The sequence below is a fragment of the Plecotus auritus genome, assembly GCF_963455305.1.
Source record: "Plecotus auritus genome assembly, chromosome: 4".
NCBI lineage: Eukaryota > Metazoa > Chordata > Mammalia > Chiroptera > Vespertilionidae > Plecotus > Plecotus auritus.
The window spans coordinates 70,587,467-70,601,356 of NC_137775.1; the positions used below are offsets into that span (position 1 = coordinate 70,587,467).

The following is a 13,890-nucleotide window of genomic DNA, read 5'->3' on the forward strand; positions in this document are numbered from 1 at the left end:
TACTAGGGATCAAGCCTATAACCTGGGCATGTGCCCTGACCGGGAATCTAACCAGGACTTCTTGGTTCCTAGGTTGATGTTCAACCACTGAGGCACACCAGCTGGCCACTTTTTATTTTTTGTTTGGTGCTTTGTAGATGTTTGGTTAGAGTCTCACATTTCTGTTTATCACTTAGCCGATAAAAATGAGTAGTATGAATAATACTTGTCATGTATTATATATTTTAAATAGGTAAGTAGTAATAAAGAGGGCCATTATACTTTACCTCTTTATCATTAATGGTAGTTAACACTGGTAACACTGATGCAGTACCTGGAGAGCAAGGCCAGGACAGGGGAAGATGGAAAGGGAGAGTGAGAGAAGGCAAGATACACTCAAGGACACTGGGGCCTTCAGTGGCTGTGCTGCCACGCTGATCGCTGAGCTCTGCCTTTAGCAGGGAGCATACCCTTTGTGACCGGAGTTCACCAACTTGTTTGTAGCCTGGTCTCAGAGCCCAGGTTCTCCTAGCATTTCCATAGCAAGGTGCTCTGTGAGATGCTGGGGAGAGTCAAAGAAGAATAAGGACTTCTGCAAGTTTGTTATTTATTGGGAGAAAACAGCTAATTATAATGCAAACAAGAGAGATATCAACTTAGGACAAGTGGTTTGAGGGAGTGAAGACGGAATAGCTAACCTTGATGGGGGAACTGGGTGGGCTCCTGTAGATATTGGCATCAGAAGGATGTCAGGCCTGGAAGGATGAGGTGTTGCTGCTAGCGGAGGATCGAGGTCAAGGGATGCCTGGCTGAGTGAATATCATAAGCAAAAACAATGGAAACCTGAAAGTTCATGATGTGCTCAGAAGTGTCTGTCTTGCTCTGTATGTGTGCATGCGTGTGTGTCTAGCTTCTTTACCAGACTTTAAGAAAACAGTTACCACTTCTTAGAAAGTACGTTAGGAAATGCAATTAGTAGGATCCAGGAAAAAAAAAAAAGCACTTTTGCTGACCACCACATCTGACTCTTGCCCCATTTCCTTTAGAACCGTGGTCGGCAAACTGCGGCTCGCGAGCCACATGTGGCTCTTTGGCCCCTTGAGTGTGGCTCTTCCACAAAATACCACGGCCTGGGCAAGTCTATTTTGAAGAAGTGGTGTTAGAAGAAGTTTAAGTTTAAAAAATTTGGCTCTCAAAAGAAATTTCAATCGTTGTACTGTTGATATTTGGCTCTGTTGACTAATGAGTTTGCCGACCACTGCTTTAGAATGTCTATGGCTAATGGCTAATTTGTATCATTCCACACAGAAGCATACAGCCTTCCATTAACAACTAAACAAGAATAATTTGCACATTGTCGGTACTCAATAAATGAAATTAAATATATTTTTAAAGAGACGCACATTTTTGTGTATTGGAAGAATGATTTTGTGAATACTTTCTTCAGCTTCATTTTTTCAGCCTCTTTTAGGTATTCTCAGTCTGGCTGATTTCCTCTTTCATTTCTTTAAAAAACACACTGCACTTTAAAAAATATTTTATATTTCTATATTCATGTTACCTTAAGTAACATTCTGTGTGTATCTTTGCTGTTATTAAATAAAAAATCCCATTTATTTCACAGTTGCTGATACTCAGGCCTTTGCTTTTTCTGGATTTAAATCATTCCTAATATGTGATCCCTCACTTTGAAACCAGTTACCGATCTTGATATGCTTTTTATTTGAGGTATTTTTCTAGTTGCTATTTTTCAAAATTTCTCATTTCCTCTGACTCCTGTCAAATTGCTACCGATTAAAAAAAAAAAAAAAAAAAAAAAAGCTCTTCTTGTGAACTCAGACCCATGGAGTGGTTACCTAGTAACAGCAGTTTGGGTCTGAGCTCTTGCTGAACAGCATGAGAGAGAAAGTGCATCAAAGTCATTTCTGTAATGTAGGGCTGGGCGTCACTCTCACAACACAGGCTGAATGATGAAGCCGAGATCTTCCCCAGGTCTTCCAAACCCCTTCTTCCCTGGTGAATGTAGAATGCCCACTGGTTTGTTCCAGTTTTTAGGGATCAGAGAATTTCAAGGCTCCGTGGCGTTTTCTCTGTGGTGTTCTTTCTTCGATTCTACCTATGTCTGAACCTTCTATCACAGGTTTTCTGATTTTTAATTCTTACTACAGGCGCTGTTCACCCAGTTTTCTTGGCCTGACATCTATTCAATACTCTTTTGACTATTTTCCATTTATTTTATCATCTCCCCATCTCAACCCTGTTCATTAGAAGATGGCCTGTTCACTTCAATTGCCTTCTCGTTCACTTAATAGAAGAAAAACGATTTAAAGAAGGAGATTGCATTTTGTCATGCAGTATATGTAGACAGCACTAAAAAACACCATATTTTTGTTTTAAAATCACATTTTGATTTTTATAATGAAAAAGAGGAGATTATATATGTAATATATACCCAAATCAGAGATAATTCAAGATAGATTTATAAAGCTTCGTAGTTCTTACGCCACATCACTTGGCAGGGTGAATCTGTTGTTGAGAGAATAGATCAATTGCTTTATGCAAACTGAACCTAACATCTATCTGGGATGGGAGAGGGGCTGCTCAAATCCTTATTACAATTCATTCTTCCAAATTACATGGCCGGACTTCTGATTCTTTCTTGGTGGAAATCCAGAATCCCAGACACCCCTCCCATAGCTCTAGCAGCAGCAGAGTTCCTGGCAGCTATTTTTTGGGCTGCTCCTTGGTCTTTGCCATGAATGAATTCCCACAGGGATTCTGAGTGTCCTGGAGGGGGACTACCAAATCTCTTCCAATACATTTGCCAAGTTCTCCAAGTAGGTGCCAGTGTATTTATTCCTTCAGCAATCAAGAATGGGTGCAGTGTTAACTTCAAATATCCAGAGTGCTATCAAAGTTTTGGTGTAAGCACTTTTGGTGGGATGAGAAGATGTGGACTAGAGTTTTCATATTTCAGGTGTCATATCTACTTTTTGGGGTTCACTGATGAATAGGATATATATTACACACATAAACCTCCTTTTTTAGTGGCTATTAAAATCCTTTAGAAAGACTGATATGCCCTTTAACATATATGACTGAACTCATTTTCATTTCTTCGTCTGGTTTTTTTGCAGGGTGCTCGGGGCTTTGATGGAGAACCTGGGCCTCGAGGTATTCCTGGTGCATTTGTAAGTAGTTTTCCTTTAACAAGACCCCATGATGTTTGTTTTTTCATAAAGCAATGATCAATGATAGATTTTTTTTGCTATATGCATGTGTATCTGCAAGTGTCCCCTATATGTGAATAATTAAAGTGGAAAAATGGGCACAAGTTTTTATATTTATTTAAAACATTTTAAATTAAGATAAGCATCTCTTTCTTGGGTTGAGCTGTTTTTTTTTTTTTTTTTTTCATAGGTGAAGTAAACTTGTTAAGTTTTTATCTTTGCTATGTTTTCCTTTTTTTTTTTTTTTGGTTGTCAGGATGCTTAGAATTATAGTAACTATCTCATGTCAAGTTCTTGGATAGTTCTATCCTTTTCTTTCTCTATAATTTCTGACCTCATTATTCCTTATTTTATTTTGACTGCCATAGGAATAGGTGTCAAAATTGTAGGCTGCCTCACACATTTTCCCCTTTCTGGAAGCAAGTAAAAAAGCCATTCATTAATGATAACCTATACACATAGAAAGTAGAAAAGGTATAAGTAAGATAGAATTTCCAACTATCAAGGTCCTCTGGTGCAGTGTGAAAGACAGAATGTAACTAAACCATTCATTGTAAGGTCAAACACTAGAGCATGTGGTAAAGGTAATCCAAGCAAGAGGCCCTTAGAGGAGGCTTGGCCTGGAGAGCAGCAAAGTACAACTGAGAGGAAGCACCTTTAATGGATGGGGTTGCTGTCGCAGACGTTGCCACTGTCTGCAGTGGAAAGTTTATGCTGAGAAGATGACATTGCATAGATAAGGCAGAACCACATTGTGGAGAGTGTTTAATGCCAATCTTAGCAATAGGAACTGATCCAGTTGCAATAGGAAGCCATTTGAGGTTTTAGAGGAGGTAAACAATCCAATAAAAGCTGTATTTTAGGAAGACTCATCCTCCATCTGTTGCCACCTATAACATATATCAACAGGAGCTTGATAATTTTTACAGAAACCATTATTATTAACTGGGGAATTAAATGATATGGAGAAAAGGTTGGCAATTAATCCAAACCTTAACCCACCAGGATAATCAATGGGAGTAGCTGATATGTACACATAGTTACAAAAAGCAAAGTTACTTGCAGTATGGACCTTAATTTTATTTTATATATACATCCAAAGAGCAAAGAAGCATATGCATTTAAAATGAAAGTAAAAGATAAGTAAGTCTCAATGATCCTGATGGAAAATCATTTTTTTAAGACGCGATTTTTAGAAAAAGATTTCTTGAGCTAAAGCCATTGGGATGACAGAGGTAAGGTGGATGATATCTTATAATTTCAAAAGTCTATCAATAAGTGACTTTTGCTTATAGTAACAACATTTTATTTTCATACAGGGTGATCAAGGGCAGAGAGGACCTCCAGGAGAAGTAGGTCCCAAGGGAGACAGAGTGAGTTCAAAGGAGTGTTCATCACTACAGACAGCATGATTTCCAGTGTCATCCGCTGACTATGCTCACCTCTTTGACATGTCCTAAGTATTGTGATAATTGAGCATGACCTGTCTGTCCTTTCCCTTTTGTCCTGCAGGGGGCTCAAGGTTCTAGAGGAATTCCTGGCCTCCCTGGGTCCAAAGGAGACACGGTATGTCTTGAGCAGTAGTCATTGAGCACATTTTTCAAAGTGATTATTAACTCAAAATAAAACTTTAGAAAATAACGAAGGGAAGAAGAATGTGTTTCTAAGGGACAGTGTGTTTCTTTGTGTGTCTTTAGGGCTTGCCAGGTGTGGATGGCCGTGAAGGGATCCCTGGAATGCCCGGAACAAAGGTAGCTGTGTGATTTAGTCCAAGAGTGAATAGGGCCATCACTACCCTGGCCAACCAAGCATAGCGTTTCCATTACTATATTACTGGGAGATTTATTTAGCTGGTTTTGACTTCTTTCCTCCTTTTAATTTTTTAATCAGTGTCAATTCAAAGTGCTTATTAGAATAGAATGCTTATTTGCTTGGCGGCAGGAACTCAGTAAAATGTCCCATTGATGAAAGTAGGCTGAAGGAAATTGTATATTTTGATTGAATTTATATCCTAAGTCTTATCCCACACAACCTCTGCCCTTTATTGGGTCACATTATAAAAGTGCATGTAAGGTCAGCTGTTAGGATAATCCTTTTACTCTGAGTCCTTCCTTTTCTTAAAAGCAATACAGCAGTTGAGACAAGTTCAAAGATTCAATAAAAACTTTTTTTTCCCCCACCCCAGGGTGAACCAGGGAAACCTGGGCCTCCTGGTGATGCAGGACTGCAGGGGTTACCTGTGAGTACTTAGCTCTTTAAATGCTTATTGGTTTATATACATATAGTGATTTACATGCATAGATATGATTTTGGGGGAGAAACATATTAAGTAAATTGCTAAGTCCTGGGGAAAGATACGGTGCTTTAATTTATCTTTTTTTATATTTACATTTTTGTACTTTTTCTCTAAGTAGCTAGTTCTTTTCTAATAACATACTAAGCCTTAATTTTACATTTTGCATCCCTCTTTAGTTCACTCAGTCTTCCCTGTATCTTTTTCCTAACTCTGAGCTGTGGGCCAGGGTCATATACTTTCTTTAACTTTTAATCAGTTCTGAAGTTTTTGTCAGCAGGGTTGAGCTGTAAGAGAGTTGTTATGTCTCACATTGTTCTTGAGGGTAAGCTCAAGAACAATGTGAGACATAAGATATCATTTCTGAGTATGTGCTATTTTGAATGATTCAAATTGGTGTTTCCCTGCATTAATGTGGCTAGAATTTCATGTGGATTATACCACGTGTATTCTTGGCTATTTGGAAGCAAATGTTTCAAGTTAATAAGGAATAGTTGGTAAGACAGAGGACTGGCCTCAAATTTATTTTCTGACACTTTAAAAATAATCAGAGAATATTAGGACTCCCAATAGTATCAAATCTTAATTAGACCCAGCATTCTCCTGCCATTCTTTTTTTTTTTTTTAACTTAAGCTTAATTTTTTTTCAATCAGTTCTTGTTTTGTTATTCTGTACATGAAATCAGGCTGATAAGAGCTCCCCTTGACAAAATGGAAGTTCAAAAATAACTAGTGTGGAGGTAGGCTTTGCTTTATGGGTGTTCAGACTTAACAAGCCAGATACAGTAAAGACATACCTTCTAAATTGTTCAGAGTTGGAGAACTAGGAGAATCTTCCTCCCGCTAAATCTTTGAGGTTGTCATGATTCCCTCAGTCTCTGGGCAGTGTGCAGTAGGCTTGGCACGTCACAGATTCTCAGATAAGGTGATTAAAACTATGTTTCGCCTGCATTCTTAGGGTGTGCCTGGAATTCCTGGTGCAAAGGGTACTGCGGGTGAAAAGGTAAATGAGTGAGCCTTTTAAATTAATGCCTTTCTTAACTTCTTTATTTTATTAACATATTTAGTTATCATTTTTAATATTTACAGCCTGCCTTTTATTTTATATTTGACACTAAAGAGAAATTAAAAAAGCTTTAAGTCTTCAAATGCTAATCTCTTTGCCAGCTGTAGAAAGAATACTTTGACAAAGTGTTGCTGATCAGATATCCTTCTTGACAGTGTCATCTTTTGCTAGTGTAAAACAGAGAAAGTTTTACTCTAGTAAAAGTTTTACACAAGTAACATAAGGAAGACATTATTAAGCCATACAAATTATGCCAGAGAATATTATTACGATGGCTAAGCTTACACTGAAAAAGATGTTAGGCATCTCTTGTTTACATACTGATCAACTAGTGCTTATATTCATGTATTATTTTTAATAGGTGAAAGAAAAAAATAGATAAAATGTGAATAATGTAGAAATTGGGTACTATTAGATCACATGGCTACAGCCCTCCAATCACATTCGTCCACATTGTGCTGACCAGAGATGTGCCTTGAAAATGGATGCTGAGAGATGGATGGGGAGATGGTGTCCCCAGACCTGTGCCTTCCCTGGAGCTTGCTGGGAGGGTTTCTCAACAGCACATTCTCTCATATTTCCTCATGTTGACTTAAGTGTTTATAGTTTGAATAGTGCCAGTATCAGGTAAAAGGGCTCTAAGAGGTATATTGGAGGTGAAAATGGTAGAGGAAAGACGTATAGTTAATATAGTAAATAAAGAAAAATCCTCTCATATTCTTGTCAGGTTAAAGACATTTGACATTTGACCTTCATTTTTTTGGACATTTTTGACATCTTTCCTATACAAGACATCCCCAGACTGGGTGAGACAGATGGATGATTATGCTTACTTACTGTCTGAATTATGCTGCATTTTACATTTAGGGTAATACAGGTGCTCCAGGGAAACCTGGCCAATTGGGGAATTCAGGCAAACCGGTAAGATACCCTAAGTTCTTCTCACACATTATAACCTGTTGTAATAACTAACCAAGGGATTAGGGAATGTTAACTTTTTCTCTACCTGCTTTCCTCCTAACAGGGCCAACAGGGGCCACCAGGAGAGGTGGGACCCCGAGGACCCCGGGGGCTTCCTGTGAGTATTTGTTTCCTTAGGACCCTCCCAAAGTGCCTTCTGAGGGCTTTGCTGGGCATTCATTCATTCATTCATTCATTCATTCGCCAATGCCTCCTGATGTTTGAGCATGTGCTAGTCTATACCAGGGGTCCTCAAACTTTTTAAACAGGGGGCCAGTTCACTGTCCTTCAGGCCGTTGGAGGGCCGTACTATAGTTTTAAAAAACAAAAAACTATGAACAAATTCCTATGCGCACTGCGGGCCCGGGACGAGTCGGCTGCTAAGCAGGACAGGAGTGGCACCCGGCAGGCCGGCTAAATGTCCTCGGCGGCCCGCATGTGGCCCGCGGGCCGTAGTTTGAGGACGCCTGAATTATAGACAATGAAATGGGCAAGCTATTTAGAACTACAACGCACTTGTTTTTTGAGAAAGTGGAAACGAAAATGAACTATTTTAAAAAAGCATGACAATCTTTTCTGCTCTCATCTCATGTTAAGGAAATATTTTAGTGTGATAAAAAACAACTAAATCAAGAGAGAACTCATATACTATGTAATTCACCCAGTTAAAGCATATAATTAATTGATTTTTAGTATATTTACAGAATTGTGCAGCCATTGTCACAGTAAATTTCAAGACATTTTTATCACCCCCCCAAAAAGAAACTGTATTCACTTGTAGTCATTCAACTTACCCCCGAATCCTCTCAGCCCTACACAACTGCCAATCTAGTTGTATCTCTAAAGATTTGCCTATTCTGGAAATTTCATATAAATAGGATTATTGCAATATGTGGGTTTTTAAATGATTGGCTTCTCTCATTTTGCATGTTCTTAAGCTCATCTATGTTGCACCATGTATCAATACTTCATTTTTATTGTTAAATAATATTTAATTGCGTGGATATACCACACTTTATTCATCCATTCATTCATTGATGAACATTTGGGTTATTTCCACTTTTTGGCCATTATGAATAATGCTGCTATGCATATTTTTCTACAAGTTTTTGTTTAGACATTTATTTTCATTTCTCTTGAGTACATAACTAGGATTAGTGGTAACTCTATGTTTAATCTTTTGAGAAACTGGCAGACTTCTTTCAGTGTGAGTTTGCAAATATCTGTGTTGCAGCAAATATAGCAATGTATATATTCTCAATAGATACAACTTAACCCTCAGAGAGAAACTGATGAGGAAATTAAACATTATGCACTTCAATTTAACTTTAAAAAATTCTGACCTTCTACTAGTAAGTTCTTTTTGAAAGCCTGCTGGGCAAGAAAAAGAACTCCAACTGGGAAAACAGAAACATTTCCAATCATTGTTACTTATTTCTTGTAAAGCATTTCTTGAGCATGATGAATTAGGATTTTCATGCTTTAGGAGAGTGAAATATTCCAGGTGTCTTGTGACATGTTAGTGCTTTCCCTTCTCACAGATACCTGTCACCTGACATCTACCAGTTCCTCTGCAGCCACAGAAACCAGCTCCTGCTCCTCACTGTGCTCCTGGCTCTCTCACTCCTCACTTATCCTTTCCTTCTCTTGTTCGGAGCCTGTGACTATCTAATAAAAATACTTTCATTAGACTGTCAAAGCAATGAAGTTACAGCTAGGTCACACTTCCACAACCATGAAGATGCTATATGACTGGTTCGCAAATATTTAACAGTGTGGGAGAGGGCACTGGGACTTTGAGAATATGGACCATCACGTCTAGTTTTCACTTGATAGAGCGGAAAACTGTATCGCGGAGCATCTGCTGTGTGCCAGCACCATGCACCGACACAAAAACTGACACAGGTAGAGAGGGCCTGGCCCCTCACCAGTAAAGTGCCACGGGATGTATAAAGCAACTAACGAGAGGCAGAACTGCAGAAGGAGGCAAGGTGGTGTGTGTGTGTGTGTGTGTGCGTGTGTGTGTGTGTGTGTGTGTGTGTGTGTAATATTCTCATGTGAGGAGTGGCAGATCCCAGAGGAAATTATGCCTGTGCAAGGTTTAAGGTTTTGACTTTTGAGTTGTTATGAATCCAAATTGTTCCTGTCACTGAGGCTCAAAGCTTTGGTATTCTTCTTCACATTTCCTATGTCCAGTCGGGCCTTTTGCTTCTATTGCCTCCTTTTCTAAGCTCTGTTATATTCCACTCTTCTCTTCTTAGCCCTGCTTTACCACCCTGGCTCAGATCATTCACTGCTGGTGGGATTATTTCGGTCGTCTCCTGATGGGCCTTCTCAGCTCCAGTCTTACCTTCGTCTCCCAGTGTCTCCCAACAGGGTACTTGGTATTGTGTCTGGGATGGGTCTTCGTTCTCCAGGACTCTTGCACATTGCAGGGCGTCTGCATCTCTGACCTCCACCGTGGAATTCCAGCAGTGTCCCCACAGTCATGGAACAAACAAAAACGCCAAACACAATTCCGAAGGCCTGGGGAATGGCAGCACTCCAAGTCGGCACACACCACCCTGCTGCTGGTCTTCCCAAAGCGCAGCTTCCATCATCCCTTCACTTAAAAATCGCTAATCTGTCTCCCCTGAAAGTAACAGAAGTACAACAGCCCACACCGCCTGTTCACGCCTGGGTTTTCCTTCCGTTTTCTGCCTTGCTCAGAGCCTGTGCTCAAGTCCATGCTAATTGCCCGGTACTCTCTGCACTTCTCCACCCTGCCTGCTTTCTTCTGTTACACCTTTCTTCTTCATTTCTCGGGCTCAACTTCCCATGTACCTTCTGAGGTGTAACTGAAATGTGAATTCCACGGTGAAGTCATCTCTGATTGTGCCCTGTCCCCCAGAGAGAAGTGATCTCTCCTTATTCTGAACCCCGTCACCCTTGGCCCATTTCCACCCCACACTGTGGAAACTGCCAAAAGGCAGGGACACGTCTGATCCACCTTCTGTATCTTACATCTCTTTACTCAGTGTCTTCCATAAAGTAGTAAATATTTCTTGAAAAGAGCTGAATTGGAGGTACCATAAATCTTGCTATGTTGCTTATGTAATAATTGACTTCTCACCTGCTATAAATTTTTCAGGAGTGTCATGAGAGGTTATAAATATTCCAGTTCTGGAGCAGAGCTTCTACACCAAATCTCCTTGCTGAAAGATACATTTGTTCTTTCATTTTACATAATTAAATTCAGTTTCATAGACAAGTTCACACATTTTCAACTAGTCCTCACAAGTCGGATCAGTTTTTCCTGCAAATCTCAAACTGAGAAGCTGAATAGAAGGAATGAAAACCCATTTCTAATATGCTCTACTAATGGATCAGAGCTCATTGGAACCCGTCTTTGAAATTAAGTGGTATTCCCCCCTTTCCCCATCATCGTTCCATTAACTTTTGCCAACACTACAGCAAAAAATATTGAAGTTTTTTGGTATCTCCTGTGGTTATATGTGAGCATATACCTTTACCACTTGGACCGAGCTTCTGGCCCTCACCATGGCACGTTACTTGGTTTATAACTGGGTCTGGGTGGCTCCTGGTTTGAAGTAGGCAAGTGGCTGGGGTCTCTGATTTGGTCCAACCATGATGTGGTTCCTGGTCCATTTCCCCCTTCTAGGCCTGTCAGAACTAGCCAGGGCTTTTGCTGAGGGGGGCGGGGGGTGGGTTCCTCTGATCTCATGATTCTTAATGGGATGAGTGCCATGCTGGTCTCCCTCCAGTTTTCTGAAGATTATACAATCCTGGGGAAGTCTGAATTATGTTTCTTTTTTTCTTTATTGATTAAGATATTACATAAGTGTCCTTATTCCCCCATTGGCCCCCACCCCACCCCTCCGCTCATGACCTCAGCCCCCTGGTGTCTGTGTCCATTGGTTAGGCTTATATGCATGCATACAAGTCCTTTGGTTGATCTCTCCTCCTTACCTTCCCCTCCCCTGCCTTCCCTCTGAGGTTTGACGGTCTGATCGGATTCTCTGTCTCTGGATCTGTTTTCGTTCATCAGTTTATGTTGTTCATTATGTTCCACAAATGAGTGAGATCATGTGATATTTATCTTTCTCCAACTGACTTATTTCGCTTAGCATAATGCTCTCCAGGTCCATTCATGCTGTTGCAAATGGTAGGAGTTCCTTCCTTTTAATAGCAGCGTAGTATTCTATTGTGTAGATGTACCACAGTTTTTTAATCCACTCATCTGCTGATGGGCACTTAGGCTGTTTCCAAATCTTAGCTATTGTAAATTGTGCTACTATGAACACAGGGGTGCATATATCCTTTCTGATTGGTGTTTCTAGTTTCTTGGGATATATTCCTAGAAGTGGAATCACTGGGTCAAATGGGAGTTCCATTTTTAGTTTTTTGAGGAAACTCCATACTATTCTCCACAGTGGCTGCACCAGTCTGCATTCCCACCAGCAGTGCATGAGGGTTTTTTTTTTCTGCCTCCTCCCCAGCACTTGTAATTTGTTGATTTGTTGATGATTGCCATTCTGACAGGTGTGAGATGGTACCGCACTGTCATTTTGATATGCATCTCTCGGATAATTAGTGACTTTGAGCATGTTTTCATATGTTTCTTGGCCTTCTGTATGTCCTCTTTCAAAAAGTATCTATTTAGGTCCGTTGCCCATTTTTTGTTTGGGTTGTTTATCTTCCTTTTGTTAAGTTGTAGAAGTTCCCTGTAACTGTTGGGAGATTAAACCCTTATCGGAGATAACATTGGCAAATATGTTCTCCCATGTAGTGGGCTTTCTTGTTGTTTTGTTGATGGTTTCTTTAGCTGTACAGAAGCTTTTTATTTTGATGTAGTCCCATTTGTTTATTTTCTCTTTAGTTTCTATTGCCCTAGGAGCTGTATCGGTGAAGTAATTGCTTCGGCATATGTCTGAGATTTCTCTGCCTGTGGATTCCTCTAAGATTTTTATGGTTTCCGGTCTTATGTTTAAGTCCTGTATCCATTTTGAGTTTATTTTTGTGTATGGTGTAAGTTGGTGGTCTAGTTTCATTTTTTTGCAACACCATTTATTGAAGAGACTGTCTTGATTCCATGGTATGCTCTTGCCTCCTTTGTCATATATTAATTGAGCATAGTGATTTGGGTCAATTTCTGGGTTCTCTATTCTATTCCATTGGGCTATATGTCTATTCTTGTGCCAGTACCAGGCAGTTTTGAGAACAGTGGCTTTGTAATACAGCTTGATATCTAGTATTGAGATCCCTCCTACTTTGTTCTTCTTTCTCAGGTGAATCATGTTTCTTAAAGTCCTCCCCCTCCACCCTATTTTCAACAGCCTCAAGCACAGAGGTTCCCATAGGATATGTTGTTGAGTAATTTAAGCTGTCTTCCTATCCCACCCAGGCCCCAGAATTTTACCCCTGTCAATAATTTGTGAAACAACTGTGATAGTTATAGTTTAGACAGATTTTTATCTACCTCTGTGCATGAGGAAATATTTAAACCTACACCAGAGAGAAACAGAAACTATATAATTTTGTGAAATTGAATATCTTTGTGGCAAACCTAAAAAGTATTATTGTGGTAGGACTAATGTGATATTTTCAAGTTAATATTTTAATAGGTATGTAAAAGCAACAATTGATAGAAATTATAATTGATTTTCTTGCTTAATCAGCATTTTTTTTGCCAAAGAGGCACTTAGTATAGTGATTTATATTTCCCATTTCTAAAATTGGCAAGGTACTAAGGATAGTGTTTATCCTTCAGCTAGTTAGCATTTTGGGTAATCAGGCAAATACAATCACCATCACAGTCTAGAGCACAATGAAATAAAAATCCATTTTTTTTGGGGGGGGGGGTAAAATAATTATGACAATGCAAGTATTTTCTGCATTATTTTAAAAGTCTAATAGTTTCAGTTTTTTAAAGGGAGACTTCCAAATAGAATTATTTTTCTGTATTTATTGAAATGAGTATTTCTGAGTAGCTCCCACTATAGTGAGTCTTCAAATAACATTGGTTTAATCAACGTCATTTCCTCATAACATTGATGAGATGCCATAGGAACTTAACTCTTGTTCATATCAATTAGCCTTTTATTATACATTGCTTCACCTAAAATTGCAGAACCTATTGATGATGTTAAGCGAGAATCTTCTGTGCTTGCTTCTAAAGAAAAGTGCCCTCCTGCTAATCAATGATCTTAACAGAAACTCAAGAAATAAGGACCAGAGACTCATTTTGTCCAAGCACAACTTGTGCTTTTAAAGAGACATAAGGGAGTTGAAAGGCAAAAAACATGTAATCATTCAATTAAAAAACAATTTTGACTGTTTTTCTTTAATCTTTGAATGAAAAC

General features: G+C 39.3%; 1 protein-coding gene across 3 annotated transcripts in view; it reads left to right on the forward strand.

Annotated features, from left to right (window-relative positions):
- The window catches only part of COL9A1 (collagen type IX alpha 1 chain), a 170,930-nt gene that overhangs the window by 123,834 nt on the left and 33,206 nt on the right, over positions 1–13,890 (forward strand). For all 3 annotated transcript variants that reach the window (XM_080665321.1, XM_080665323.1, XM_080665322.1), the window contains 8 exons: positions 3,117–3,170; positions 4,529–4,582; positions 4,722–4,775; positions 4,907–4,960; positions 5,395–5,448; positions 6,461–6,505; positions 7,436–7,489; positions 7,593–7,646. In XM_080665321.1, the coding sequence (XP_080521447.1) occupies positions 3,117–3,170; positions 4,529–4,582; positions 4,722–4,775; positions 4,907–4,960; positions 5,395–5,448; positions 6,461–6,505; positions 7,436–7,489; positions 7,593–7,646 (423 nt within the window). The remainder of the gene's footprint in view (positions 1–3,116; positions 3,171–4,528; positions 4,583–4,721; positions 4,776–4,906; positions 4,961–5,394; positions 5,449–6,460; positions 6,506–7,435; positions 7,490–7,592; positions 7,647–13,890) is intronic.